Here is a 27,596-nt window from a genome sequence, read left to right as displayed (position 1 = left end):
ACTTCAAGTGTACATGAAAATTTCTACACCATACGAGGTCCTCCACGAATTGAGAGTGTGGGGCTCCGATATAATTCTTAATGCATTCACAGCCTACCGGCTTTTTCATTGATTCAGAACTTCAAACCATTAATTCAACATGTTCACCCAGAACTGACGTTCTCCTTGGGCTTCAAACCATTAATCCAACATGTTCACCCGGAACTGACGTTCTCCTCAGGCTTCAAACCATTAATCCAACATGTTCACCCGGAACTGACGTTCTCATCGGGATACCTCATATGGTGTAGAAATTTTCATGTACACTTGAAGTTGCTGAAGCATTCTGACATTTGAAGAAATTTGAAGATATTGAAGTTTCGGACTTGATTCAATGTAGAAGGATCTGATTTAATTAAAAGCAGAAGGATTCGTCTTATAATTTTGTTAATGAATTTAATGGAGCAACAAAACATTTTTGTATGAGAAACATATTCACACGTTTATTGGATTTTATGTGAGATGAGTGATGAATGTATGGGTATGTGTGAGTTAGATAGATTTTAAATGTCTAGTTAGTCATAACATATGTGATTGTATAATAAAAGTGTTGAAACTATATATTATGAAGTATAGTTCTTCTTTTGGTGTGTGACCTAGGCATAAGTCATGGCAGCCCTTAATATGCAGCGCCCCCTAGTCATGCTTTTTAGCTTTTTTTTATCGAAGACAACAAATATGTTTCTGCTGGAAATTGTTCTACATTTTGGATTTTAGTGAATCAAGTACAAGTTCTTTATTAAATATAAAACTTACATAATTATGTAACCTCCTCAGGTGACTGAAACCAATGTGCATTCAGTCTCTTAAATTCAATATTAAAAATAAAGGGACTTAAGTCACACCCTGTCATGTTTTACAATTTAAAATCAATGTGCCTTCTCTCTGAACTATAAATATTGACACAAAATGCTGTTACATAAAGAAAAAGTAATTGGTTGTGCTTTTATTGCAAACCATCACTCTCGAATATAACGTGCTATGATGCCACTGTCAAGTGCTTTGCCTTTAATTTTGCTGCTACTGTAGGTTTCTCCCATTTTAGTTACTATGGAGTGGGTGAGGCTAGTTGTTGGGAGCTTGGGATGGGGACTACTGAAGATTTAATTATGTTTGTTTTGTATGATGAGTGTTTGGGTTTTTGTGAGGGAGTGTATTTATTGATGTTATTGTAGTTTGTAAGGCGGTCTGTTTCCACTCCCTCAAAGTAAGGGCTGGGTCAATCCGTAGCAGGGAATTTATATATATTGATGTATTTACATGCTGATGTAATTAATATTATTTTATTATGCTTATATATTGTAACACACGATGGATAGGGGTATACCCACAGAGAGTTGTGATCCAGACTAATTATATTACAAATTCAGGAACAATGTTTTGTTTTATTCTCATCTGGGATGGAGCAAAGGGGTTTTAATAATCAACTTAAAAGTTGCTCCTATTATTAAAATTTACCTGTGCAGTCAACCTAGCTCCTTCACAAGCTCCCCTGCAAGTGTATGAAGCTAAAACACTAACAGCCCGATTTTAAATGGCCAGCGCACGTAAAAAAACGGGGGTTACACGTGCACAAGAGCCGGGCCAAACAAGAGCCTTGTTACGTGCACAAGAGCCGGGCCAAAGAAAAGGGGCAGGGAAGGGCAGGGCTGGAGGCACTGGTACAGCGGCCATTTACTGCCGTTCCAGGGAAGCGCACACTGGCAGTCAGCCAGCGTGTGCAAGTTGCTTCTGCTCCAAAGGAGCAGCAACTTAAAAAACAAAAAAAAAAGCCCCGAAGGTACTAACATTTAGGGGGTGGGGAGGAGAGAGGAAGGGGAAGGGAGGTTAGGGTAGGTGGGAGGGAACTGGGGAAGGCCGCGATGCATCACCACACAAAACTTGCAAAATTCTACCCCCACCCCCCCTTGCGCACGCCGCCCTGGATTTTAACACATGTGCGCGCCGGCACGCACGTTATAAAATTGCACGTCCATGTGAGCGCGCATATGTTTTTAAAATCTACCCCTAAATGAGAAGAGAAAATTCATGAGTTTTTTTTTTAAATATAAGAAGTTACTGTCCCTGCAATACAAGGCTTGGTAAAAGCCAGGAACTGGTAATTCACACCCTGACCATGCTTCAATCCCATCCTCTCTTTCCCAAAGTAGTCTCAGCGGTTTCATAATTGGATCAAGCTTTGGGGCAGAAAGGTACACAACACTTGGAAGCAAATCTACAAAATTATGAAGAAAATGGCTTTTAAACACAAAGTTATTTTCTCCTTCCAAGAGTGCATACAGTGCTATATGCCTCCGAAGTTGAAATGCTCTCATCTCCCTTCCATCACCCCTTAGATAGTCCAAGCTCCTATTACTCTTAGTCTGCAGTTGCTGTACAAGCAGAACAGAGAAAATGGTTTTAGAGCTGCAACAAAGAACTTATCTGCAGTACTGTCTCTTTAAAATATCTGCTATGGAACTCTAGGGACAGGAAAAAAAAGGTTTATTCTACATACACCGCTGTACAATTATTTACACAACAGAAAACAAAGACACACAAGATGTAAGAGGCACATGAATTCCTTTTAGGTGAACATATGCACAAAAATAACCTTTTGCAACATGCTAATTTACCCTGCAGTAAATAAGAGGTAAGAAAAATAACCACGGAAGCAGTACGATTGTCCTTGTCCGAAAAATAGGACACAGGAGGGTGGCCTGAGATTTTTGGTCTGTCTCATTCAAACTACAACACTGAGTCACTAACCCGATGGTGTCATTTGATACGTTTCCTATACCCGCTCTCTACACTCACGTCCCTATTGGGTAATGTATAGAGCTATAAAAGCAGACTGTGGATCCTTCAAGTTTTGTCACCACCGGCTGTTCATTGTGTGAAATGCAGTAACTTCATTTCACTCACACATTCTCCTCACTGCTTTCCTTTCTTGCTGTTTGGGTTCAATGTAGGCCCAATACAAAACTAATTTTGCTTTACATGATGCTTTTCACTGCAACATGTTTTACAATCATCAGGAAACACATTTCAGTTCTCTCTGGGTTGAAAATCCAGGCTGCCAGTTTTAATTTGCAGGGTGCCTCTGATAGCTGCAAAGAGAAGTTAGAATAGTGTTGAGGATAAAGCCATTTAAAATTGTTTGTTCCCTAGTGAAGGCTGCATTTTTGCTTCCTTCTAACTACTCAGAAAGCATTTTTGTGCCTGTATACACTAGCATAAGTCAGGAAATGCAGTAAGTTTTCAATGAGTCCCAACGACAACTTCAAAGTTGAGGCAATTTTAATTTTTTATTGGCGGCAACTCCATTGCTTCAAGAAGACACAATACTTAAACAAGATCCCCCGACACGGACCCGTGTTTCGCCAAAAGCGGCTGCATCAGGAGGGACGTAATTTACAGCGGAATTCATCAACTGTAACAAAAGGAAAACATTTCAGATAGGGGGGACTCATTACAAAGGACCCAAACAGTATTAGAAAATCACGCACTCAGAATGATAATGCACAGTAAGAATTAGAATAATACTTTACTTTTTAACAATTAAATGCTAGCACCTAAAAATGCCAATTTACTCCTAAATGCATTTAAAATAATATATATAAAGTGCAACATCCGTGTGCCATACCTAGCTACACTGTACAAGAAAAATTATTATGGGTGATTACCACCTTCGCGAAAAACAGCCAAACAATGTGAATTAACTTGTAGCTCAGCAGACGCCCTCTTACATTAGATTGTCACTAAGGCATAAAACTAGACCCCCCTCAAAATGATAAAAGATCGCAAAATGTAATATAAAGAATCTCCTGACTAAACTTCATTAACACGCTATATATGAAATAAGAGAATTGCATATAACAACAGCATCAGACTGATCCCACTAGCGGAGACTAAGAGCTGTTGCACTAAATCCACAAATTACAAAACGTGCCAAAGGACATATGTGTATACCTAATCACAATTTGTGAACAAACTTGTGATTTTTGAATTGCATACATACCTTTAACACTTCGCGCTTATGGATGTTGTGATTTGCAAGGAGAGCGGGCAGTGCCGGCAAAACCAAACATTTAAAGAGCACTAAAATGGCGCCAAAAAATCTGACCAGTGACAGAACTTGTAATGTTGATGTCAGCCAATAGAGAAACGATTTCCAAAAATCCGATGAATAGGTGAAACCAACCTTAGAGATCTGAATGCTGTAAAGGACAGATCAGCAGAAAACCTAGACCCCAAATCATATAGTGTGCATGCATTATCATAAAAAGAACCGCCATTCGATCTCCGAATTAAGGCCACGAGGTGTACGGCTATCTAGCCTAAAAATCCATTTCTGCTCACGCCGAATCAAAATCTCTCAAAAGTTTCCGTCCCGAGCGGGTGAGGACACAATATCAATAATGAAAAATGTGAGTTCATTTATATCATGACCTGATGAGAACCAATGAGATACCAAGGGAGCCGTCTCACGATTATTTCTTATGTTTGAACGATGTTCAATAATCCGTGTCTTTACAGGTCGAGCAGTTTGTCCTACATACAGTTTAGGGCAAGGGCATAGAACCACATAAATGACACCCTGGGACTGGCAGGATGAGCTAAAATTCAACTTATACTGGACATGAGAAACGGGATGTTCAAAAGTATTTAAAGATTATAAAAAGGGACAAACCGAGCAGTGTCCACATGGAGCATGACCGGAAACCTGTACTGTATGCTGTAAGGCATTACCTAAATATGAATGAACCATAATATCTTTTAAGTTACGACCTCTGCAGAATTCAAACCGAATGGGAACATTAAATATGCCACATGAAGACAACATTGACCAGTGCTGACGAATAATGGACGTCACCTTATAGATACGAGTTGAATATGGTAAAATACAATTAATGCAGTTATCGGATGATCGAGTCTGTGGTAAAAAAAGATAATCTCTATGAGCGTACAACACACGTTTAAAAGCTCTATAGAGTATCCGACGAGGATACCCTCTTGCTTCGAATCTCGACATCATCTGCTTAGCTTCACAAATAAAGTCTGCTCGTGATGAGCAGAGCCGTCTTAGTCTTAACAGCTGACCTACTGGAATATTATTTCTTAAAGCTGGGGGATGGTGACTATCAAAACTGAGCAAGGTGTTTCTATCAGTATCTTTACGGAAAATGGATGTGTGAAAAATACCATCAATTAAAGAGACAGAAACATCCAAAAAAGATACAGTGGTACAATTAATTGAAAAATTAAATTGAAGATGTTCGTTCCAATGATTCAACCAGTCCAGAAAAACATAAAATTGGATATCCGTACCAGTCCAGATCATGAAGATGTCATCTATGTACCTGTACCAGGAAAAAATAAATTGAGACCACAAAGATGAATAAATATAATCGTCTTCGAATTTACTAACATAGAGACATGCTAAACTTGGGGCCATCGTGGCCCCCATAGCTGTTCCTTTTATTTGTTGGTAGATAGTTGTTTGAAATTCAAAATAATTTTTAGTCAAGGCAAGATGTGCTATATTTAATAAAAATGAGGTGGGTATGCGGACTGGAGCGGAACGGTTGTTCAAAAGTGTTTCTATCAAATTTAACGCTTCCTCCTGAGGAATATTAGAATACAGTGAAACAATATCAAGTGTAACTAAAAAATAAACTGAATCGCAGGATACTGACAAATCATTCAATATAGAAATGAAATGATTGGTATCTTAAAAGTAAGAGCGGCTATGACTAACCAGTGGTTTTAGAAAAACATCAATGAATTGTGACAATGGTTCAAGAACTGAGCCAATGCCTGAAACAATCGGACGGCCAGGTGGATCTATTAATGACTTGTGAATTTTAGGGAGAATATAAAACGTAGGGACAATTGGAAACTCTGTTTGTAAAAAGGATGCTTCTCGTGAGGTTATATGGTGTAAAGTGAGGGCCTCTTCTACCAGATCTTTAATAATTTCTTGCAAATTGAGAGTGGGATCGGAAGCAAGTGGCAAATAAAATCTAGTGTCAGCAAGTTGACGCACAACCTCATTGATGTATTTGTCCCGATCCATTACCACAATCCCTCCCCCTTTGTCTGCTGGTTTTATGATGATGGATCGATCAGTTTTGAGAGAAGTGATGGCCTGATGTTGTGCCTTAGAAATACTGTAATGTTTAGCCCTAGGTCTTTGGGGAAGTTGCTGAACTTCCACTTGGACCAGTTTTTCAAAAGCTAATAAAAGAGGATCAACTGGGCCGGGGGGGCACCATCTAGATTTCTTCTTGACAATAGATATATCATAAGTTGCAGGAGTATCAGCAAAAAATTGTTTAATACGTAACATACGGAAGAATTTGAATAAATATACTTGTAAATCAAAGGAGTCAAATGTAATGGTAGGGACAAAGGAAAGTCCTTTTTCCAAAACTGAAGTTTCCATATCCGAAAGATGACGGGTGAAAAGGTTGAAAACCAATCCTGTAGATTCAGGACTCATTGCCAAGGATTGTATCCTTGCTGTTGCCGGGTATTGCGGGTCACCCTGGGTGGAGGCTGTTGATGTGAAGGCTGTTGATGTCTAATGTAAGAGGGCGTCTGCTGAGCTACAAGTTAATTCACATTGTTTGGATGTTTTTCGCGAAGGTGGTAATCACCCATAATAATTTTTCTTGTACAGTGTAGCTAGGTATGGCACACGGATGTTGCACTTTATATATATTATTTTAAATGCATTTAGGAATAAATTGGCATTTTTAGGTGCTAGCATTTAATTGTTAAAAAGTAAAGTATTATTCTAATTCTTACTGTGCATTATCATTCTGAGTGCGTGATTTTCTAATACTTTTTGGGTCCTTTGTAATGAGTCCCCCCTATCTGAAATGTTTTCCTTTTGTTACAGTTGATGAATTCCACTGTAAATTATGTCCCTCCTGATGCAGCCGCGTTTGGCGAAACACGGGTCCGTGTCGGGGGATCTTGTTTAAGTGTCTTCTTGAAGCAATGGAGTTGCCGCCAATAAAAAATTAAAATTGCCTCAACTTTGAAGTTGTCGTTGGGACTCATTGAAAACTTACTGCATTTCCTGACTTATGCTAGTGTATGCTTGAAGTGCAGTATCCTGCTCCCTATTGGGTGTGCCTGTATACAACCAGAATTACAGAGCACCAAATTCATTTCTTTCATACCACTTTTTCAATTGGTTTATACTTTACAGAGCTGTGTAAGACAGACACAAACTGATTAAAGAAACCTAAAAAGTAAAACAGCAGAAACTAGAAACGCACACAATAAGGCCTGTGAAGCACTGCTGGAAAGCAAAATGCCTTTTCACACAATTGGCAACCCCTAAAGTAGGAGCAAGAACCAAGGTAACTGGCAAGAGCAGCTCTGGACACTGCTCAAGAAAATGTACCTCCAAATGCATTAGTGGTGCAGCTGCATCATGTCCTATTGCCAGCAATGGAATTAGCACTGGGGAATCCCATCTCTCAGCATCAAAGTCGGAGGACTATGAGCTATAGAAGAGACTATAGTAAGGTCCACTAATTACCATTCTACAAGGCAGTACAATGCTCATGCATATAGCCCTAACATAAGTCAGGCAGTCACTTAAGCAGTCAGCATGGCAGGGCGCTGGTTAACCGAGAGAGCGATGGATCGTGAGGGTCATCCTTGATGCTTCAGTGGGCCTCAGTCTTTGATAGACAGGAGAAAACTGTAGAGAACTGCAGGTATGTCCTCAGAAGAGGTTAACTGTTCACAGCTCATCCACTTTAGCCTTTTTTAAACTCCGTGAAAGATGCTAGAAAAAGACAAAAATATTTTATGGGTATAGAGTGTAATCAATGAATACTTAATCTCAATGGGGAAAACACAGAATTTTAAAAAGGCACTTCTAAATATTATATGCAAAAGTATTTTTTTAGGGCATTTTATGAAAAAAGTGGTTATACTTTCACTTTGCCCATCTGTTTGTACCAAACCAAAAAGAAAATGTAAGCACTGGTAGAGGAACTGTCAATGGCAAGAGCAGTGGGGCTAGCAAGAGTCACTAGGCCCCACCAGGTTGAAGTAGAGGTGGAGCCAACAGTGGTTTCTGTTTAAATGGGTGAAGAGATGAAGAATGGCTTAGGGGACATTCAAACCACCAAATCAGGATAACAAAAGAGAAGTCAGACTGCAGTCTGGAGATAATTTTTCAAACTCAAAGCATTAAGGAGGTAATTCTCAAACGATGCATTTTGATACAAAGCACACAGGTTCTTGCTACCCAGAGACTTTTCCTCATGTATATATGGGCTCTAGAATTTGCTGCAGGTACAAAGCATCTGTGGACATTTGCACCTGCTTTTTCTGCGGATATTTTTACGTTTTAAAAAAAAAAAAAGAAGAAGAAATGAGTAGAGTTGAAAATGCAATCTGCACTTGTTATAGCCCTCCCCCTACCAAAACACATACCCCGGAAGGCCTCCTCTAAATGCGGGTGAAAGCAAATGTGTTGTAGATTAATGTGCCCACTGAAGGAGGGCATGTCTCAACACCTCATTTATGCACGTCACTACACACGAGAAGGAAAATTGTGCTCTAGGCTTACAATAGCACAGCAGTGAAAAACATTTTGATCTGGGTTATGAAGTGATTTTTTGTGGTGAGATTTCTGTATTCTAGTGCAGGTGGGTTCTGTTTTGAAAACATATGAGAACTGCTTTACCGCAGAACTTGGTTGAAAGATGGCTTGTGCTATATCACTGAGAGACCTAAAGGCTAAGGTGCATACAATCCTATAGTCACAATGTAGCTTATACCGTTCCCTGTTGATAGAAATGTGGTGCCAGCTCCAGGAGCCAGGAGGATTCAATCGCAGTCACGTCCCTCATGTAGAACTTGGCAGTCTGTATGACCTCATTATATACAACCCTGAAACCAAGAACCCCATACAGTCAGAAGGGACAACGCTGAAACCAAGAACCCCACACATTCAGAAGGGACATCCCAGAAACCAAGAACCCATACAGTCAGAAGGGACAACGCTGAAACCAAGAACCCCATACAGTCAGAAGGGACAATGCTGAAACCAAGACCCCACACAGTCAGAAGGGACAATGCTGAAACCAAGAACCCCATACAGTCAGAAGGGACAACGCTGAAACCAAGACCCCACACAATCAGAAGTGACAGCCCAGAAACCAAGAACCCCACTCAGTCAGAAGGGACAGCCCAGAAATAAAGAGCCCCACGCAGTCAGAAGGGACAGCCCAGAAACCAAGAACTCCACGCAGTCAGAAGGGACAGCCCAGAAACCAAGAACCCTATACAGTCAGAAGGGACAACACTGTAACAAAGAACCCCAGTCAGAAGTGAAAGCCCAGAAACCAAGAACCCCATGCAGTCCAAAGGGACAGCCTAGAAACCAAGAACTCCATATAGTCAGAAGGGACAACGCTATAACAAAGAACCCCTCACAGTCAAAGAGACAATGCTGAAACCAAGAACCCCATACAGTCAGAAGGGACAACGCTGAAACCAAGACCCCACACAATCAGAAGTGACAGCCCAGAAACCAAGAACCCCATACAGTCAGAAGGCACAACGCTGAAACCAAGTACCCCACACATTCAGAAGGGACATCCCAGAAACCAAGAACCCCACACAGTCAGAAGGGACAATGCTGAAACCAAGAATGTCACACAGTCAGAAGGGACATCCCAGAAACTAACATCACCATGCAGTGAGAAGGGACATCCCAGGTCACAAGAACTCCATGCAGTAAGAAGGGACAGCCCAGAAACTTCATGCAGTCAGAAGGGACAATGCTGAAACCAAGTCCACATTGTCAGAAGGAACGGCCCAGAAAGCAAGAACCCCATACAGTCAAAGCACAACGCTGAAATCAAGAACCCCACACACTATCAGAAGGGACAGCCCAGAAATCAAGAACCCCAGGCAGTCAGAAAGGAAATCCCAGAAATCAAGAACCCCACATAGTCAGAAGGGACAGCCCAGAAATCAAGAACTCCACACAGTCAGAAGGGACAGCCCAGAAATCAAGAACTCCACACAGTCAGAAGGGACAGCCCAGAAACCAAGAACCCCACACAGTCAGAAGGGACAGCCCAGAAACCAAGAACTCCACTCAATCAGAAGGGACAGCCCAGAAACCAAGAACCCCACTCAGTCAGAAGGGACAGCCCAGAAATAAAGAGCCCCACGCAGTCAGAAGGGACAGCCCAGAAACCAAGAACTCCACGCAGTCAGAAGGGACAGCCCAGAAACCAAGAACCCTATACAGTCAGAAGGGACAACACTGTAACAAAGAACCCCAGTCAGAAGTGAAAGCCCAGAAACCAAGAACCCCATGCAGTCCAAAGGGACAGCCTAGAAACCAAGAACTCCATATAGTCAGAAGGGACAACGCTATAACAAAGAACCCCTCACAGTCAAAGAGACAATGCTGAAACCAAGAACCCCATACAGTCAGAAGGGACAACGCTGAAACCAAGACCCCACACAATCAGAAGTGACAGCCCAGAAACCAAGAACCCCATACAGTCAGAAGGCACAACGCTGAAACCAAGTACCCCACACATTCAGAAGGGACATCCCAGAAACCAAGAACCCCACACAGTCGGAAGGGACAATGCTGAAACCAAGAATGTCACACAGTCAGAAGGGACATCCCAGAAACTAACATCACCATGCAGTGAGAAGGGACATCCCAGGTCACAAGAACTCCATGCAGTAAGAAGGGACAGCCCAGAAACTTCATGCAGTCAGAAGGGACAATGCTGAAACCAAGTCCACATTGTCAGAAGGAACGGCCCAGAAAGCAAGAACCCCATACAGTCAAAGCACAACGCTGAAATCAAGAACCCCACACACTATCAGAAGGGACAGCCCAGAAATCAAGAACCCCAGGCAGTCAGAAAGGAAATCCCAGAAATCAAGAACCCCACATAGTCAGAAGGGACAGCCCAGAAATCAAGAACTCCACACAGTCAGAAGGGACAGCCCAGAAATCAAGAACTCCACACAGTCAGAAGGGACAGCCCAGAAACCAAGAACCCCACACAGTCAGAAGGGACAGCCCAGAAACCAAGAACTCCACTCAATCAGAAGGGACAGCCCAGAAACCAAGAACCCCACACAATCAGAAGAGACAGTCCAGAAATCAAGAACCCCACTCAGTCAGAAGAGACAGCCCAGAAATCAAGAACCCCACTCAGTCAGAAGGGACAGCCCAGAAATAAAGAGCCCCACGCAGTCAGAAAGGACAGCCCAGAAACCAAGAACCCCATGCAGTCAGAAGGGACAGCCCAGAAACCAAGAACCCTATACAGTCAGAAGGGACAACACTGTAACAAAGAACCCCAGTCAGAAGTGAAAGCCCAGAAACCAAGAACCCCATGCAGTCCAAAGGGACAGCCTAGAAACCAAGAACTCCATATAGTCAGAAGGGACAACGCTATAACAAAGAACCCCTCACAGTCAGAGAGACAATGCTGAAACCAAGAACCCCACACAGTCCAAGGGGAGAGCCTAGAAACCAAGAACCCCACATAGTCAGAAGGGACAACAATGAAACCAAGATCCCCACATAGACAGAAGGGACAACGATGAAACCAAGATCCCCACGTAGTCAGAAGGGACATCCCAGATACTAAAAACTCCATGCAGTCAGAAGGTACAACCCAGTGCTTAAGCCAGAAAGGACAGGAGGATTAAAAAGCTGTTCTTACCATTGAGGAGGTTTCTCTGCATACAGTACAGATGTAGGATGGATGTGCAGTTCATGGTCATCTCGAACTGTCCTTGAAAATAGAGGAAATGATTTCAATCACTTACCAGCAATTAAAGATTCCTTGGATGGCAAATATCACTAAAACAAACACTGAGATATGAAAGCAAGTAAAGGAAAATTGGTTCTTACCTACTAATTTTCATTCCTGTAGTACCATGGATCAGTCCAGACTGCTGAGATTATGCCTCCCCTCCAGCAGATGGAGTCAGAGAAACAAACTAAAAAGCATCCCTCTTAATCCTGTGTGCCACCTGTGATCCTTCAGTATAATCAATATCAAAGCAGAATGAAGCAATTTTTTTTTAAACCAATAGCTAGAACAACAACCGATTCGAACAATAAAATTATGCATATGGAAAAGAGTGCCAACTTGAAAACAGTCTTGTCAATATCTTCGTATTCTTCGATACATCCTGCAGAAAAACATAAGCAAAAAACGAGAGGACTCTCCAGAACATAATACCCCGGGCGGGCATCTGGACTGATCCATGGTACTACAGGAACAAAAATTAGCAGGTAAGAACCAATTTTCCTTTCCCTGTATGTACCAGGATCAGTCAAGACCGCTGGGATGTACCCAAGCTGCCCTAAATGGGGTGGAAACTGGAGAGTCCCACTCGGAGCACACTGCTGCCAAAACAATTGACCTCCGGAGCTCGGACGTCCAAGCGGTAATACCTAGCAAACGTGTGCAAAGATTTCCAAGTAACTGCTCAGCAAATCTCTTGGGGCGAAACACACTGGCTTTCTGCCCAGGATGCCGCTTGAGATCTGATCGAATGAGCCTGGAGACCCTCCGGAACAGACAGACCGTGACCTTCAACCACCAGGCAATGATAGCCTTTGACGCCGGAAGTCCTTTCTTCGGACCACTCCATAAGACAAAAAGATGGTCCGACAATCAAAATTCATTTGTCACCTCCAAATACTGAAGGAGAAATTGGCGGACATCCAACTTCCTCAAATCGCGAGCCTAAGGGGAGTCCCAATCTAAATCCGGAAAAGCCAGTAACTCAAGTGACTGATTCAAATGAAACACAGACATGTCCTTTGGCAGAAAAGAGGGCACTATTCGAAATGATACCCCGGACTCCGAAAACCGCAAAAACAGTTCTCTGCATGACAATGCTTGAATCTCAGATATCAGCCTGGCTTAACATATCGCCACGAGGAAAACAGACTTGAGCATTAGGTCCTTCAATGTAGCTCTCTTTAGAGGTTCAAACGGCAGACTGCACAATCCCCGGAGCACCAGATTCAGACTCCAAAAAGGACAGACTGGATGAACCGTAGGCTTGAGATGCTTCGCACCCTTCAGAAACCGTGCCACATCCGGATGAGTTGCAAGGGACGTGCCGTCGACCTTACCCCTTAAAGATCCTAGAGTTGCTACTTGCACCCGAAGGGAGTTGTACGCCAACCCTTTCTGCAAACCCTCTTGCAAGAAAGCGAGAATTTGCACAACAGAGGCCCACCGTGGCAAAACTCGCTACACCATAAATCGAAAACCTTCCAGACCCGAACATACGTGAGCGAAGCAGAAGTCTTGCGTGTCCCGAGGAGAGTGGAAATAACAGAATCCGAGTAACTTTTCTTCCTCAACTGTCTCTTTTCATAAGCCAAGCCTCTAGACAGAAGCGATCCGCCCGATCGAAAAATACAGGACCCTGCCGAAGAAGATTCGGAAGATGACCGAGACGCAAGGGACAGTCCACTGCCAAGTTGATCAGATCTGCGAACCACAGCCTCTGCGGCCATTCCAGGGTCACAAGAATGACCGACCCCCGGATGGTTCTCTATTCTTCTCAGGACCTTGCCTACTAATGGCCAAGGAGGAAATACACAGAGCTGAACATCGCTGGGTCACGGGAGGACCAGAGCATCTACTCCTTCTGCCCCGTGCTCCCTCCTGCGACTGAAGAAGCGAGCCATCTTTGCATTCCGCAGAGTCGCCATCAAGTGCAGATGGGGAACTCCCCACCGACGAGTCAACAGCCGCATTGAGTCCTCTGACAGTTCCCACTCTCCGGGGTCTAACTGCCGACGACTGAGAAAATCCGCCTGCGTGTTGTCCATGCCGGCTATGTGCGCCGCCGCCAAGCGAGCCAGGTTGCGCTCTGCCCAGACCATCAGCTCGTCCGCTTCCACGGCGACCGGCAGACTTCTCGTGCCGCCCTGATGATTGATGTATGCCACAGTCGTCGCACTGTCAGACAGGATCCTCACTGACTGATGCCGAATGAGTGAGAAAAAAGTGCGCAACGCTAGACGGACAGCTCATGTTTCCAGACGATTTATAGACCACTGTGCCTCCTGATATGTCCACTGACCTTGCGCCGACCGCGACTGACACACTGCCCCCCAACCGGAGAGGCTGGCATCTGTCAACACGATGACTCACTGGGGGTTCTCTCCAGGTCCACCCCGCAATGCAAATGTTCTGAAACTAACCACCATGCTAAGCTGGCTCTGGCAGGGTCCAGAAGTGGCAAGGGCAAGTGGACTTCTTCCAACTTGGGATCCCAGTGGGAAAGCAACGCTCTCTGCAAAGGTCTCATATGCGCAAAAGCCCAGAGGACCAATTCCAAAGTAGATGCCATACAGCCAAGAACCTGCAAGTAATCCCATACCTCGGGTACCTGCAGGGTCAACAGCCACAGGATCTGATCTGTCAGCTTGTCTATCCATTCTTGGTGGATAAAAACTTTGCCAATAGCTGTGTCGAACCGGGCCCCCAGGAAGAGCAACTGTTGTGAGGGGATCAACTAGCTCTTGGAGAAGTTGACGACCCATCCGAGAAAGTGAAGACGCTGCAAGACCAAATGAACCGCTAACTTGCAAAGTTCCTCTGTCTTCGCTTGAATGAGCCAGTCATCCAAGTATGGATGAACTAATATCCCCTCTCTCCTGAAACCGCCACCATCACCACCCATCACCTTGGTGAAGACATGGGGAGCTGTCGCTAACCCGAACGGAAGCAGTTAGAACTGGCAGTGTTCGCCCATGATCATGAACCGCAGAAACCTCTGATGATCTTCCTTGATACCTATGTGAAGGTAAGCCTCCTTCAGATCCAGCGAGGTCAAAAATGTTCCTTTGTGGACGGCCGCAATGACCAACCTCAACGTCTCCATCCAAAAACGAGGTATCCGCAATGCTTTGTTCACTTTCTTAAGGTCCAAGATTGGGCGGAATGAGCCCTCCTCCTTGGGAACCACGAAATATATGGAGTATCTGCCTCTCCGGTGCTCGGCCGGCAGGACCAGGACTATTGTCCCTAGGGCCTTCAAGTGACCCAGAGTTTGGATCACCACCAGCTGCTTTGCGTGAAAACCGCAAGGGGACACCAAAAAAAGTTCTCTTAACGGTCGAGCAAAATCCAAGGCGTAACCACATTCTATAATGTTTAGGACCCACTGATCCGAAGTGATCTTGACCCATTCCTAGAAAAACAGAGAGAGACGCCCTCCTATCTCCAGAACGGAAGAGTGGGTCAGTGCACCTTCATTGGGAAGATATGTTGCTGGAGGATCCCTGGAAGACTCCGTCTCGAGCCAGCCGTCGACCGCGAAAGGAATGAGCCCAAGTCTGGGACCTTGTCGACTGCTGCCAGGGGGCAAAGGACTGAGTCCTGCCCCCATGGTAATGGCGCTGCCCCAAAAACGACCCCGAGAGGAACCGAAAGACCTAGAGGGCCGAGGCTTGTTCTCCGGAAGCTTATACACTTTACTGTCACCCAAGGACTTAACAAGCTGCTCGACATCCTCGCCAAATAACAGCTTGCCTTTAAATGGAAAAGACCCCAACTGTGACTTGGAGGAGACATCAGTGGACCAATTACAGAGCCAAAGGAACCTCCTGGCCGACACTGCAGAGGACATCGTGCGTGATGAAGTGCGGAGGAGATCATACAAAGCGTCAGCGGTATAAGCCATGGCCGCCTCCATCCAGTTCGCCTGCTCTGCTTACCCCGGGGGCAGTGCCTGAGCCATGAAAAGCTGCTGCATCCATCTGAGAGAGTTACCCGCTGCATGAGAATACTGCAGACTGCCGCTCTGACACCGAGCGCTGAAACCTCGAAAACGATTACCGGCATGGTTAAAAGGGGAGGTGAAAGAAGCTATTTTAACCAAAAGATCTTCATTCAAAAATTGGAAAAAGGATCCAACAGAAGAAAATGGGATAATGCATAAACGTTGGCAAGTTAAATTTAAACATTGATAAGACAGGCTAAGAAAGAATTTGAAAAGAAGTTGGCTGTAGAGGCAAAAACTCACAGTAAAAACTTTTAAAAATATATCCGAAGCAGAAAGCCTGTGAGGGAGTCAGTTGGACTGTTAGATGATCGAGGGGTTAAAGGGGCACTTAGAGAAGATAAGGCCATCGCGGAAAGATTAAATGATTTCTTTGCTTCGGTGTTTACTGAAGATGATGATGGGGAGGTACCCGTAGTGGAGAAGGTTTTCATGGGTAATGATTCAGATGGGCTGAATCAAATCACGGTGAACCTAGAAGATGTGGTAGACCTGATAGACAAACTGAAGAGTAGTAAATCACCTGGACCGGATGGTATGCACCCCAGAGTTCTGAAGGAAATAAAACATGAAATTTCAGACCTATAGTAAAAATTTGTAACCTATCATTAAAATCATCCATTGTATCTGAAGACTGGAGGATAGCTAATGTTACCCCAATATTTAAAAAGGGCTCCAGGGGTGATCCGGGAAACTACAGACCAGTTAGCCTGACTTCAGTGCCAGGAAAAATAGTGAAAAGTGTCTAAACATCAAAATCACAGAACATATAGAAAGACATGGTTTAATGCAACAAAGTCAGCATGGCTTTACCCAAGGCAAGTCTTGCCTCACAAATCTGCTTCACTTTTTTGAAGGAGTTAATAAACATGTGGATAAAGGTGAACCGGTAGATGTGGTATACTTGGATTTTCAGAAGGCATTTGACAAAGTTCCTCATGAGAGGCTTCTAGGAAACGTAAAAAGTCATGGGATAGGTGGCGATGTCCTTTCGTGGATTGCAAACTGGCTAAAAGACAAGAAACAGAGAGTAGGATTAAATGGACAATTTTCTCATATGGAAGGGAGTGGGCTGTGGAGTGCCTCAGGGATCTGTATTGGGACCCTTACTTTTCAATATATTTATAAATGATCTGGAAAGAAATATGATGAGTGACATAATCAAATTTGCAGATAATACAAAATTGTTCAGAGTAGTTAAATCACAAGCAGATTGTGATAAATTGCAGGAAGACCTTGTGAGACTGGAAAATTGGGCATCAAAATGGCAGATGAAATTTAATGTGGATAAGTGCAAGGTGATGCATGAAGGCGAAAATAACCCTTGCTATAGTTACACAATGTTAGGTTCCATATTAGGTGCTACAACCCAAGAAAGAGATCTAGGCGTCATAGTGGAAAACACATTGAAATCGTCGGTTCAGTGTGCTGCGGCAGTCAAAAAAGCAAGCAGAATGTTGGGAATTATTAGAAAGGGAATGGTGAATAAAACGGAAAATGGCATAATGCCTCCGTATCGCTCCATGGTGAGACCGCACCTTGAATATTGTGTACAATTCTGGTCGCCACATCTCAAAAAAGATATAATTGCGACGGAGAAGGTACAGAGAAGGGCTACCAAACTGATAAGGGAAATGAAACAGCTCCCCTATGAGGAAAGACTAAAGAGGTTAGGACTTTTCAGCTTGGAGAAGAGATGGCTGAGGGGGGATATGATAGAGGTGTTTAAAATCATGAGAGGTCTAGAACGGGTGGATGTGAATTGGTTATTTACTCTTTCGGATAATAGAAAGACTAGGGGGCACTCCAGGAAGTTAGCATGTGGTACATTTAAAACTCATTGGAGAAAGTTCTTTTTTACTCAACGCACAATTAAACTCTGGAATTTGTTGCCAGAGGATGTGGTTAGTGCAGTTAATATAGCTGTGTTTAAAAAAGGATTGGATAAGTTCTTGGAGGAGAAGTCCATTACCTGCTATTAATTAAGTTGACTTAGAAAATAGCCACTGCTATTACTAGCAACGGTAATATGGCATACTTAGTTTTTGGGTACTTGCCAGGTTCTTATGGCCTGGATTGGCCACTGTTGGAAACAGGATGCTGGGCTTGATGGACCCTTGGTCTGACCCAGTATGTCATGTTCTTATGTTCTTAACCTCCAGCTTCCTATCCTGGAGATCTTTAAGTGCAGCCCCTCCTGTCACCGGGATCGTGGTGCGCTTGGCAATAGCCGAGACAGCTGTATCCACCTTAGGAATCCTTAGAAGCTCTAACGACTCCTCCGGTAACAGGTAAAGCTTCTCCACAGCCCTGGTGACCCACAGACTAGCTTCCGGCACGTCCCACTCCCAGGTCATAAGCTGTAAGAGCATCGGGTGAAAAGGAAAAGTCCTGGAAGGAGGTCGAAGACCCGACAAAACCGGATCCCCCGAAGCAGGCTCAGCCACGGCCTGTGGCGCCTGAATATCCAGCTCCTCTAGCACATGAGGTATCAAGGGGTCCAGCTCCTCCCTGCGGAACAAATGGAGGATTCGCGGATCATCTCCTTCCACTGGAGCAGATGTATCCACATCGTCAGACGAATCCGGGTCCTGGGACACGAGACCTATCGAGTCAGGGCACGGAGCTGCCGCCACATCCAGATGGTACCCCCCCCCCCACCTGGACCCTGGGGCCCTCTGGGTCCTCAGCAGGCCTCGGAACCTTCGCTGACGGAGGATCTTGCGCATCCCAAGCAGCTTCTGCCTCCATATAGGCTTTGTGCAAAAGAAGCAGAAACTGGGATGAAAACGGATGCTGCCTCTTTAAGGGCCCCCCCCCCGGAGAAGGAGAATCATGACCCGACTCCTGAGGCCTTACAGGGCTCAAACTGGGCGGCGACAGCTGAGGAGGAAAATCTCCTCCCTCTGAGTTCTGCACAGCCTCCGAGCCCAAGGGAGCTAAAATGGCCACCGTTCCCGCGCTGCTCGGGAACGGAGCGGGCCAAAGCCTGAAAGCTTGCAGAGGCCTCTCTGCTGCACGCGACCGTGTGGTAACTGCTCCCCTGCCTACACCAGGCTGCTTTGACGGCCCCTCTCCCCCGGGAAGTCATCGGGAGCAGAGGCAGTTGTGGGAGAGCCGTGCTGCCGGCTCCCCATGGGCTGAACACCGCGATCCATGCGGCATGACAAAGGAGCCGCGGCACAGTCAGTATCTGGTTATAAAAGATAACCCCTCCAGAGACCCGGGAGAGCAGTATTAGAATTAAAGCTGTTTTTTTTTAAACAGAAACTGCTCCTGCCAGAGGAATGTCGCGCCTCTGGATATCTAGGGGGGAGGGACCAGCCCACCGGTAAATCCCCCCAATTGACCGGGTGAAAGAAGGAACTCCAGGCAATTTGGCTCTCGGGAAAATCCCTGCTTTGCCTACCACCAAGGGCAACTGGCTGTAAACCCTTGGGAGGCCTTGCACTCCTGTTTTATTTTATTTATTTATTTTTTAGAAATAAACCAGTTGAACTAGTTAAGAGGCAACTAGGGGCCCGAGAACCCCTCACTTTCCAATTTGTAAACAGTAGTATAATTAATTCTTTTACAGGATCAGGACCGCAGGTTCTGCCACCCTCATCTGCTGGAGTCAGAGAAATACTGAAGGATCACAGGTGGCACACCGGATTAAGAGGGGTGCTTTTCAGTTTGTTTCTCTGACTCCATCTGCTGGAAGGGAGGCATAATCTCAGCGGTCTGGACTGATCCTGGTACGTACAGGGAACCATTAATTTATTTATGATCCAATTAATGTCACATGGCCAATGAGTTTTGTGGTTTCTCAGACTATTGGAGGCCAGTTTTCAAAGGGCTTACTGTAGGTGCTTAGCTTTGGGAGTCAGGGTTCAAAATTTACTAGGACTGAGTGCCTACATTTAAGCCCTTAGTTTCACTGGGCACCTAGATTTAGGGGCCTAGAAAATAGGTAGCTAAGGGGACAGATTCAGGGCAGGAAAAAGTTAGGTGTTTAATACTGATTTTTCAGTATTAAGCAAAATAACTTAGGATTCTAAATCTAGGAAAATGAATAGCAAGTCTACATTTAGGTTGCTAAGTTAGGTGCCTAAAATTTAGGAGCTCAGCTATTTTTTTTCTTTTTTTTAACATCAGACTCTTACTGATTAGTTGTCTGTGTACACTACATCCACCAGTGTGACACAGTTGGTGGTCTCACCTTAGGAGACACAGTGTTTGAAAAGCAGGGGTTCTACAGTCAGAACTGAGGTAAATGTTTGCAAGTGTGAACAGTTAGCTTGCAAGCTGCCTGCCTACACTGTGCCTAGCTTTCAACTATGTTATGAGTTTTGCATTTTCTTTAACTGAATTCTTGGCTAATCAGATGCTTTATACTGAAAAAACCTAAACTTCATCCGAAGATGTGCAAATAACAGGCTCAAAAGCTCATGCAGAACAGCAGCATCTCTGGATAATTCTTACATTACTCCAATACAAGGGGATCACAACCTTAAAAGAATCCAGTTTTCTGTAAACACAGCAACACTCTTATAACTCGGCACCAAAGCATTTTCTTTAAACACAACTTGCCAATCAAAAACCAAAGCACTGAGTGACAAAAGCAAAACAGATAACTTAAGTAACTGTCTGAAACCTTCAAGCAGATTCAACAGTATTTCTAACAAAGGACAATCATTTCCTTTGTTGATTCTGCATTCTTTGCTGTCAGTTCACTATTGATTATTCCTATACAAGACACCTTTAATTATCTCTCTGCTGCCTTCATTTTCTTTAGTAAAGTGGCTACTTAGAACTTTAAGTTACCTGTAAACGCCTGTGGAGTGAAGTTTTGCAGCATTAGCAAAGAATCCTGAAACTATACACCTCAGAATAGGATCCGGGTCACCTACAAGATGAGGGAGCAAACAAGGTAAGCATAACACTTAACCCCAGCTAAAAATACCACTAGAAGAAGAAAAAATGATCTCTTACAAGCTTTATACTTTCACCAAATATTCAGATGATCAACTAACCCACTACATATAACACTATCTTCCAGTTCCACAGATTCTGTTCCATGACATCCGTCATCAAGGTCTGGAAAATAACATGCCCTTTTGCCTGAGATGAGTGGAATCTTTCCGCAAAAAAAAGAGAATGGCATTTTCAGTTCCAATCAGGGCACTGGCAGAAAAAGACCATTTTCAACCCCAACTGATACCACAGAGGCAAGGGCATGTCTTCAGCCCTGAGCAGGACCCAGGAAGGGGGACCACAGAAGAAAACAGCGGAGAAGAGGAGAGAGTGAGGGGCTGGAGGGAAGAGAGAGAAGAACACAGCTGGGGAGTGGAGGGGTTGGGGGAGAGGGGATAGGGGTGTGATAGGTGTGGTGGGTGGAGTATGCATTCACCAGAGAAGCAATGTACTCACCCATAAATTCCTGCTACCTGACCACCCAAAACAAATTATTTGGGGGTAGATGGGGATTGGAAACAGGGGTGGTGGTAGAAGTACCTGGTATGCATTTCATTCCTGGTAAGTCCTGGAGACAAGTGCCTCTCACAGACTCTGCATCCCCTCCTCAAACGTCTAGATGTATACAGGGAGGATAAACAGAGAAAACCACTTACAGGTAGATTTTAAAAAACTGTGTGCATGTAAAGTAAATGGTATTTTAAAAACCGCAACATACACTTGTAACATAGGGGCCATGAGTAAATTTGCACGTAGAAAAAAGGGTGGACACCAAGGGCATTCAGGTGAGGGACAACATGTACGCGCATAAGTTGCTATTTTAAAACCTGGCAACGTGACAAGCGTTAGTTTTTTACTTGTGTATATTTACTTCTGCTCAATATCGGGTGTAAGTGATGGTAAAAATCTTGAAAGTGAAAAAAATGACTGGGTGAGGGGTCTGGATGACATGGGGGACTTCAGGCTGAACAGCCAAGGAGGACTTGCACAAGGTAAAAATAGGGCAAATGGGTGAATTACTAGGTAAACCTGCTAATTTACCTTCTTGCATGTATATTACAAAATTGGAGGAAGTACATGCATAAAAGCCAACATTTGCTAAACACTTCGCGAGTTAAATCTTCTTGTGTAAATGATTAAAATTAGGAGCATGCACATAAAGCTGAATTGTGCCACTTGTGTGGATACATTTTGACTTCTCCTGGTAACTGGTGGTCTTGCTGCCACTTAATCAGATAAGTTTGAAAAACTGCTACTTATCCTCCTTGTATTTTGTTTTTATAAGAATTCTGCATCATAGTTTCTCCAGCCTGCCACTGTCAATAAAGTGCGGAAAAAAGTGGCAATTTTATAACCACTTTAATAGGTAAAAAAAATTTTTTAAATACATTTATAGCAGTTTAATATGGTTTTTAATACAATTTTTTTTAAAACGAATTTATTGATAGCTTAACTATTTTATAACTTTAAATTTGTGTACATTACAGATTATAATTTTTAGTTTTGTGTTTTCTCCTTTTTAAGTTTGTTTCTGCTGATGAATATTTTTTAATATGCAACTGAGGCAGACAAGATACTCATGCTTTTTTGTGCCAATTTAAGTGGCTCGTAAGGTATTTTGAGTTTATTTACTTTTTATACATCTAAACGCACTAATGTCCTGAAAAACATCCATATATCTTTTTCAATTTTTCTCCTCTTCCCCTTTTTTTGTTTTTTGCCTTTTTTCCCCTTCTTATGTTTTTTGGTTTTTCTTTCCTTTTCTTTTCTCTTTCTTTTTTCATTTTTACATTATAAATAATTCAAAAGTAATGAAAATAACATTCAATAATTAAAAACTCACATTAAAATTTCCCAAACACCAATAAAATATTTCAAAACAGACATCAAATAACACCCAACAATTGAAACTAATAAGGATTTTTAAAAATCCCTTGTTATCCATACCTGGGAAAGGAAAGTTAGTTCTTACCTGTTAGTTTTCGTTCCTGTAGTACCACGGATCAGTCCAGACCGTGGGTTGAGCCTCCTGTCCAGCAGATGGAGACAGACCAAAACTGAAAGGTTATCCTATATCAGGAGAGAGCCTACCCTGCAGCCCTTCAGTATAACCATTGTCAAAGCAGAAAAGTATAAAGATAAACAGTAATGGATCAAGCAAGTAACAAGAGAACTCGAGCAAGTAACAAGAGAACTCAGAAAACGTTAACAATTGCAAACATTGAATGAACTCTGTAGAGGAACGCTCTTGTCTGAATGTCCAATGTCATCAAAGAGATGCTTCCGGTGCCTCTAATTAGAATAACAGATGAAAAACGTTCCGTATCCTGCAACAAGAGGCAGGAAGCTTCGAGCGGCGGGCAGGAAATATAGGGAAGGGCGTCTGGATTGATCCGTGGTACTACAGGAATGAAAATTAACAGGTAAGAACTAATTTTCCTTTCCCTGTACGTACCTGGATCAGTCCAGACCGTGAGATGTACCAAAGCTTCCCTAAACAGGGTGGGACCGAGACAGTCCCGCTCGAAGCACCTGCCGACCGAAAGAACCAAATACTGGCGCCTGTACGTCAAGGCAGTAATGTCGAGCAAAGGTATGCAGGGATTTCCATGTAGCAGCCCTGCATATTTCCTGCGGAGAGACGGATTGACTCTCTGTCCAAGAAGTAGCCTGAGAACGTAAGGAATGGGCCTTTAAGCCCTCCAGAACCGCCCTGCCTTGGCAGATATAGGCCGATGAGATCGCCTTCTTCAACCACTGGGTGATTGTAGTCTTAGAAGCCTGGTTGCCCCTATTTGGACCACTCCACAGGACAAAGAGGTGATCGGAGACCCAAAACTCATTGGTGACCTGGAGGTAACACAGGAGGATGCGTTTTACATCAAGGCGGCGAAGATCACCCCCAACCGGGCCCGCTACATCCTCAGGAGAGAACGCAGGGAGCTCCACCGACTGATTGACATGAAAGGAAGAAACAACCTTCGGCAAGAAGGAGAGTACAGCCTTGAGAGAAACTCCAGAATCCGAAAACCGCAGAAAGGGCTCCCGACAGGACAACGCTTGAATCTCAGACAACTTGTCTGGTGAAGCAGTCAGAAACCAGAAAAATTGTCTTGAGCGTCAGGTCCTTAAGGGTAGCTCAATGGAGAGGTTCGAAAGGAGCCTCACAGAGAGCCCAAAGAACTAAATTAAGACTCCACGAAGGACAAGTGGCCCGGACGGGTGGCTTCAAATGCTTGGCGCCCTTAAGAAAGCGGACAACATCCGGGTGCGATGCTACTGCGTGACCATCAACATTACCTAGGAGACAGCTGAGAGCGGACACTTGGACGCGCAACGAACGGAGTGAGAGACCCTTGGAGAGGCCCTTCTGGAGGAAGGAAAGAATCACCGAAACCAGAGCGGAACGAGTAGAGACACACGATTCTGCACAGACATTTTCGAAAACCTTCCAAACACTGACATAGGCGAGTGAGGTAGAAGTCTTGTGGGTGCGCAGTAGAGTGGATATAACTTCTTCTTTGTATCCTTTCTTTCTTAGTCTCCGCCGTTCAAAAGCCAGGCCGCTAGACAGAAGTGATCCGCCTGGTCGAAAAATACGGGACCCTGCCGAAGCAGACGCAGAAGATGACAGAGATGGAGAGGGCTGTCCGTCGCCAGATTTGGTCTGAGGGGCCATTCGGGAGCTACAAGGATGACCGGCCCCCTGTGAAGCTCTACTCTTCGGAGGAACTTTCCCCACTAGGGGCCAAGGAGGGAACACGTAAAGAAGGACGTAGCGGGGCCAAGGAAGGACTAGAACATCTACTCCTTCCGAGCAGTGCTCCCTCCAGCGGCTGAAGAACCTGGGAGCTTTGGCATTGCCCAAGGTTGCCATCAGGTCCAGGTGAGGAGGGCCCCACCTGCTGACAATCAGCTCTGTTGCTCCAGACAACTCCCACTCGCCCGGATTGAGACACTGTTGACTCAAGAAATCGCTTGCACATTCTCCTTGCCCACTATGTGAGAAGCTGCTAGGCACTCCAGGTGGCGCTCCGCCCAGGCAAAGAGCTTGCTGGCTTCTAGGGCCACCAGGCGACTCTTGGTGCCCCCCTGTCTATTGATATAGGCCACCGTGGTAAAATTATCCGAGAGCACGTGCACCGCCCTGCGGCAAAGCAGCGGGAGGAAGGCTTTGAGACCCAGTCGAACTGCCCAGGCCTCCAGGCGATTGATGTGCCAGTGGGATTGGACCGGGGACCACTTTCCCTGATGAGTTTGAGACTGGCAGACTGCTCCCCACCCGGAGAGGCTGGCAGCTGTCGTTGCTACAATCCACTGTGGAGTCTGTAAGGAAATGCCTTTCAGGAGGTGCGTGAGTGATAGCCACCACTGTATGTCGCTGCTGGTAGAGTAGGAGAGCGGGAGAGTCGTCCAAAACTGTTCTGACACCGGTTTCCAGCGGGATAGCAAAGTTTTTTGTAATGGACGCATATGCGCAAAAGCCCAGGGGACCAGGTCGACAGTGGAAGCCATGGTCCCCAGAACTTGGAGGTAGTCTCACGCTGTAGGAAGAGGCATGAAAAGGAGATTTCAGACTTGGTCCATCAGCTTGAATGCTCGAATGTCCGTAAGGAATACCTTGCCAACTCGGGTATCGAAGCGAGACCCAGGAATTCCAAGATCTGGGAGAGCTGCAGATTGCTCTTGGGAAAGTTGACTATCCAACCCAGTGAAGTGAGGAGAGCTAGGACGCGGTCGACTGCCAGCTTGCATAGAGTCTCAGACTTGGCCCGCACTAGCCAATCGTCCAGATAAGGATGGACCAAGACTCCTTCCCGGAGAGCGGCCGCCACCACCACCATGACCTTGGTAAATGTGCATGGTGCTGTGGCGAGACCGAAGGGCAGAGCCCGGAACTGAAAGTTCTGGCCCAAGATGTCGAAACGGAGATACCTCTGATGCTTGGACTGGATCGGGATGTGTAAGCAGGCCTCCATCAAGTCTAGAGAGGCTAGATATTCTCCGGGGTGAACAGCCGCTATTACCGCCCTCAGGGTCTCCATCTGAAAACGAGGCACCTTGAGGGCCCGGTTGACTCTCTTGAGATCCAAAATGGGGCGGAAAGAATCATTGCTTTTCGGTACCACGAAGTTGATGGAATACTGGCCGGCGCCTTGGTCCTCCACCGGGACTATGGCCCCCAGCCCTTGCAGTCTGGCGAGAGACTGGCATAAGGCAGCCCGCTTCTGATATCCGCACGGGGAGACTATGTGCAGATCCGGTAGGTCTTGAGCAAATTCTAAAGCGTGACCTTTCTCAATTATCTCGAGGACCCACTGATCCGACGTGATTTTGGCCCATTCCTCGAGGAAAAGAGATAGACGACCACCTAAGTTTGGAACGGAGGAATGGGCCGGCCGAATCTCATTGGGAGGTGGGCTTGGCGGTGGCACGCCATCTCGGAAAGCGCGGCGGCCTTGAAAAGGACTAAGACCAGGACTGAGATCCGGAGGCGTTTCCCCTAGAGAAGGCCTCTCTCGCCCGAGGATTATATCTTCGCTGACTCCGGAAGCGGGTATGTGTAGGGAAGAAGGCTCTCGACTGTTTTGGGCGGTCCTCAGGTAATTTATGAACCTTGTTCTCACCCAAGGATTTAATAAGCTGCTCCAGGTCCTCATCAAAGAGCAACTTACCCTTAAAAGGAAGCGTGCCCAATTGCGTCTTGGAAGATGAGTCAGTCGACCAATTACGAAGCCAGAGAAGCCGTCTGGCCGAGACCACTGAAGCCATCGTTTTTGCTTGGACACGGAACAAGTCGTAAAGGGCATCCGCCCCATACGCTATAGCGCCTTCCAACCTTTCAGCCTGCTCTGCCTCTGCAGACGGGAGGTCTGGGGTGCTGAGCAATTGTTGAACCCACCTAAGGCTTGCCCGCTGCATGAGACTGCTGCAGATTTTCACCCAAACTTCCAAGGCCAAGACTTCGAAGATGCGCTTGAGATAGAATTCTAGCTTGCGGTCTTGAACATCTTTCAGGGCCATAACACCCACCACCGGGATGGTGGTGTGCTTGGTGACTGCAGACACAGAAGAATCCACCTTAGGAATTTTCAGCATGTCCAGGCACTCCTCGGGAAGAGGATAGAGCTTGTCCATAGCCCTCCCCACTCAAAGCCCCGAATCGGGAGCTTCCCATTCCCGGAGGAGCATCAGCTTGTGCATGGGATGGAAGGGGAAAGTGCGCGGAAGAGCCCTGAGTCCCGCCAGGACTGGGTCCACGCAAGCCAACATCGCGGCCATGAGCACATCCACTGAAGGACTCTCAATTCCCAGCTCCTGAATGATGAAAGGAATGAGCAGATCCAGTTCCTCCCTCTGAAATAAGCGAAGAACTCGTGAGTCATCCCCCTCCAGAAAGGGTGGTGTCTCTGACAAATCCACATCCGGATCCGGGTCCGGAACTGCCAAAGGAGCAGGAGGATTCAGGGGGGGGGGGGGGGGGAACCGCAGGGACCACCTGCACTCTGATAGACCCCTGTGCATCCGGTGCCGCAGGAGCAGGCGGGGGAGCATCCGAGGGATTTTAGGGGGGGGGGGGGGTCCACCTCCTCTTGCAAGCTAGCTAAGTAAGATTTGTGCATGAGAAACACAAATTCAGAAGAGAAATGAGGTCTGGATTTCCCGGGGGTGGGGGAGGGATTGGGGAGGGGGTTCAGTACCCTCATCAGGAGACTGCACGGGACTCAAATTGGGGGGGTGAGACAGCAAAATCAGGCTCCTCTGTGTCCTGCAGCCCTGTA

General features: G+C 45.3%; 1 protein-coding gene across 2 annotated transcripts in view; it reads right to left on the bottom strand.

Annotated features, from left to right (window-relative positions):
- Nucleotides 1–7,041: 7,041 nt before the first annotated feature.
- DHX35 (DEAH-box helicase 35) overlaps nt 7,042–27,596 on the bottom strand; it is a 179,578-nt gene continuing 159,023 nt past the window's right edge. Inside the window, exons 19-22 of one of the 2 annotated variants that reach the window (XM_029612951.1) lie at nt 20,665–20,746; nt 11,763–11,834; nt 8,832–8,943; nt 7,042–7,828 (exon numbers count right to left, since the gene is read on the bottom strand). In XM_029612951.1, coding sequence (XP_029468811.1) covers nt 7,784–7,828; nt 8,832–8,943; nt 11,763–11,834; nt 20,665–20,746 — 311 coding nt within the window. In that variant the 3' untranslated portion in view covers nt 7,042–7,783. The remainder of the gene's footprint in view (nt 7,829–8,831; nt 8,944–11,762; nt 11,835–20,664; nt 20,747–27,596) is intronic. The other variant, XM_029612952.1, reaches the window with a different exon arrangement.

Source organism: Rhinatrema bivittatum, chromosome 8 (assembly GCF_901001135.1).
Source record: "Rhinatrema bivittatum chromosome 8, aRhiBiv1.1, whole genome shotgun sequence".
NCBI lineage: Eukaryota > Metazoa > Chordata > Amphibia > Gymnophiona > Rhinatrematidae > Rhinatrema > Rhinatrema bivittatum.
The sequence above is the reverse complement of the archived record's forward strand: the minus strand, read 5'-3'. Positions and strand labels throughout refer to the sequence as shown.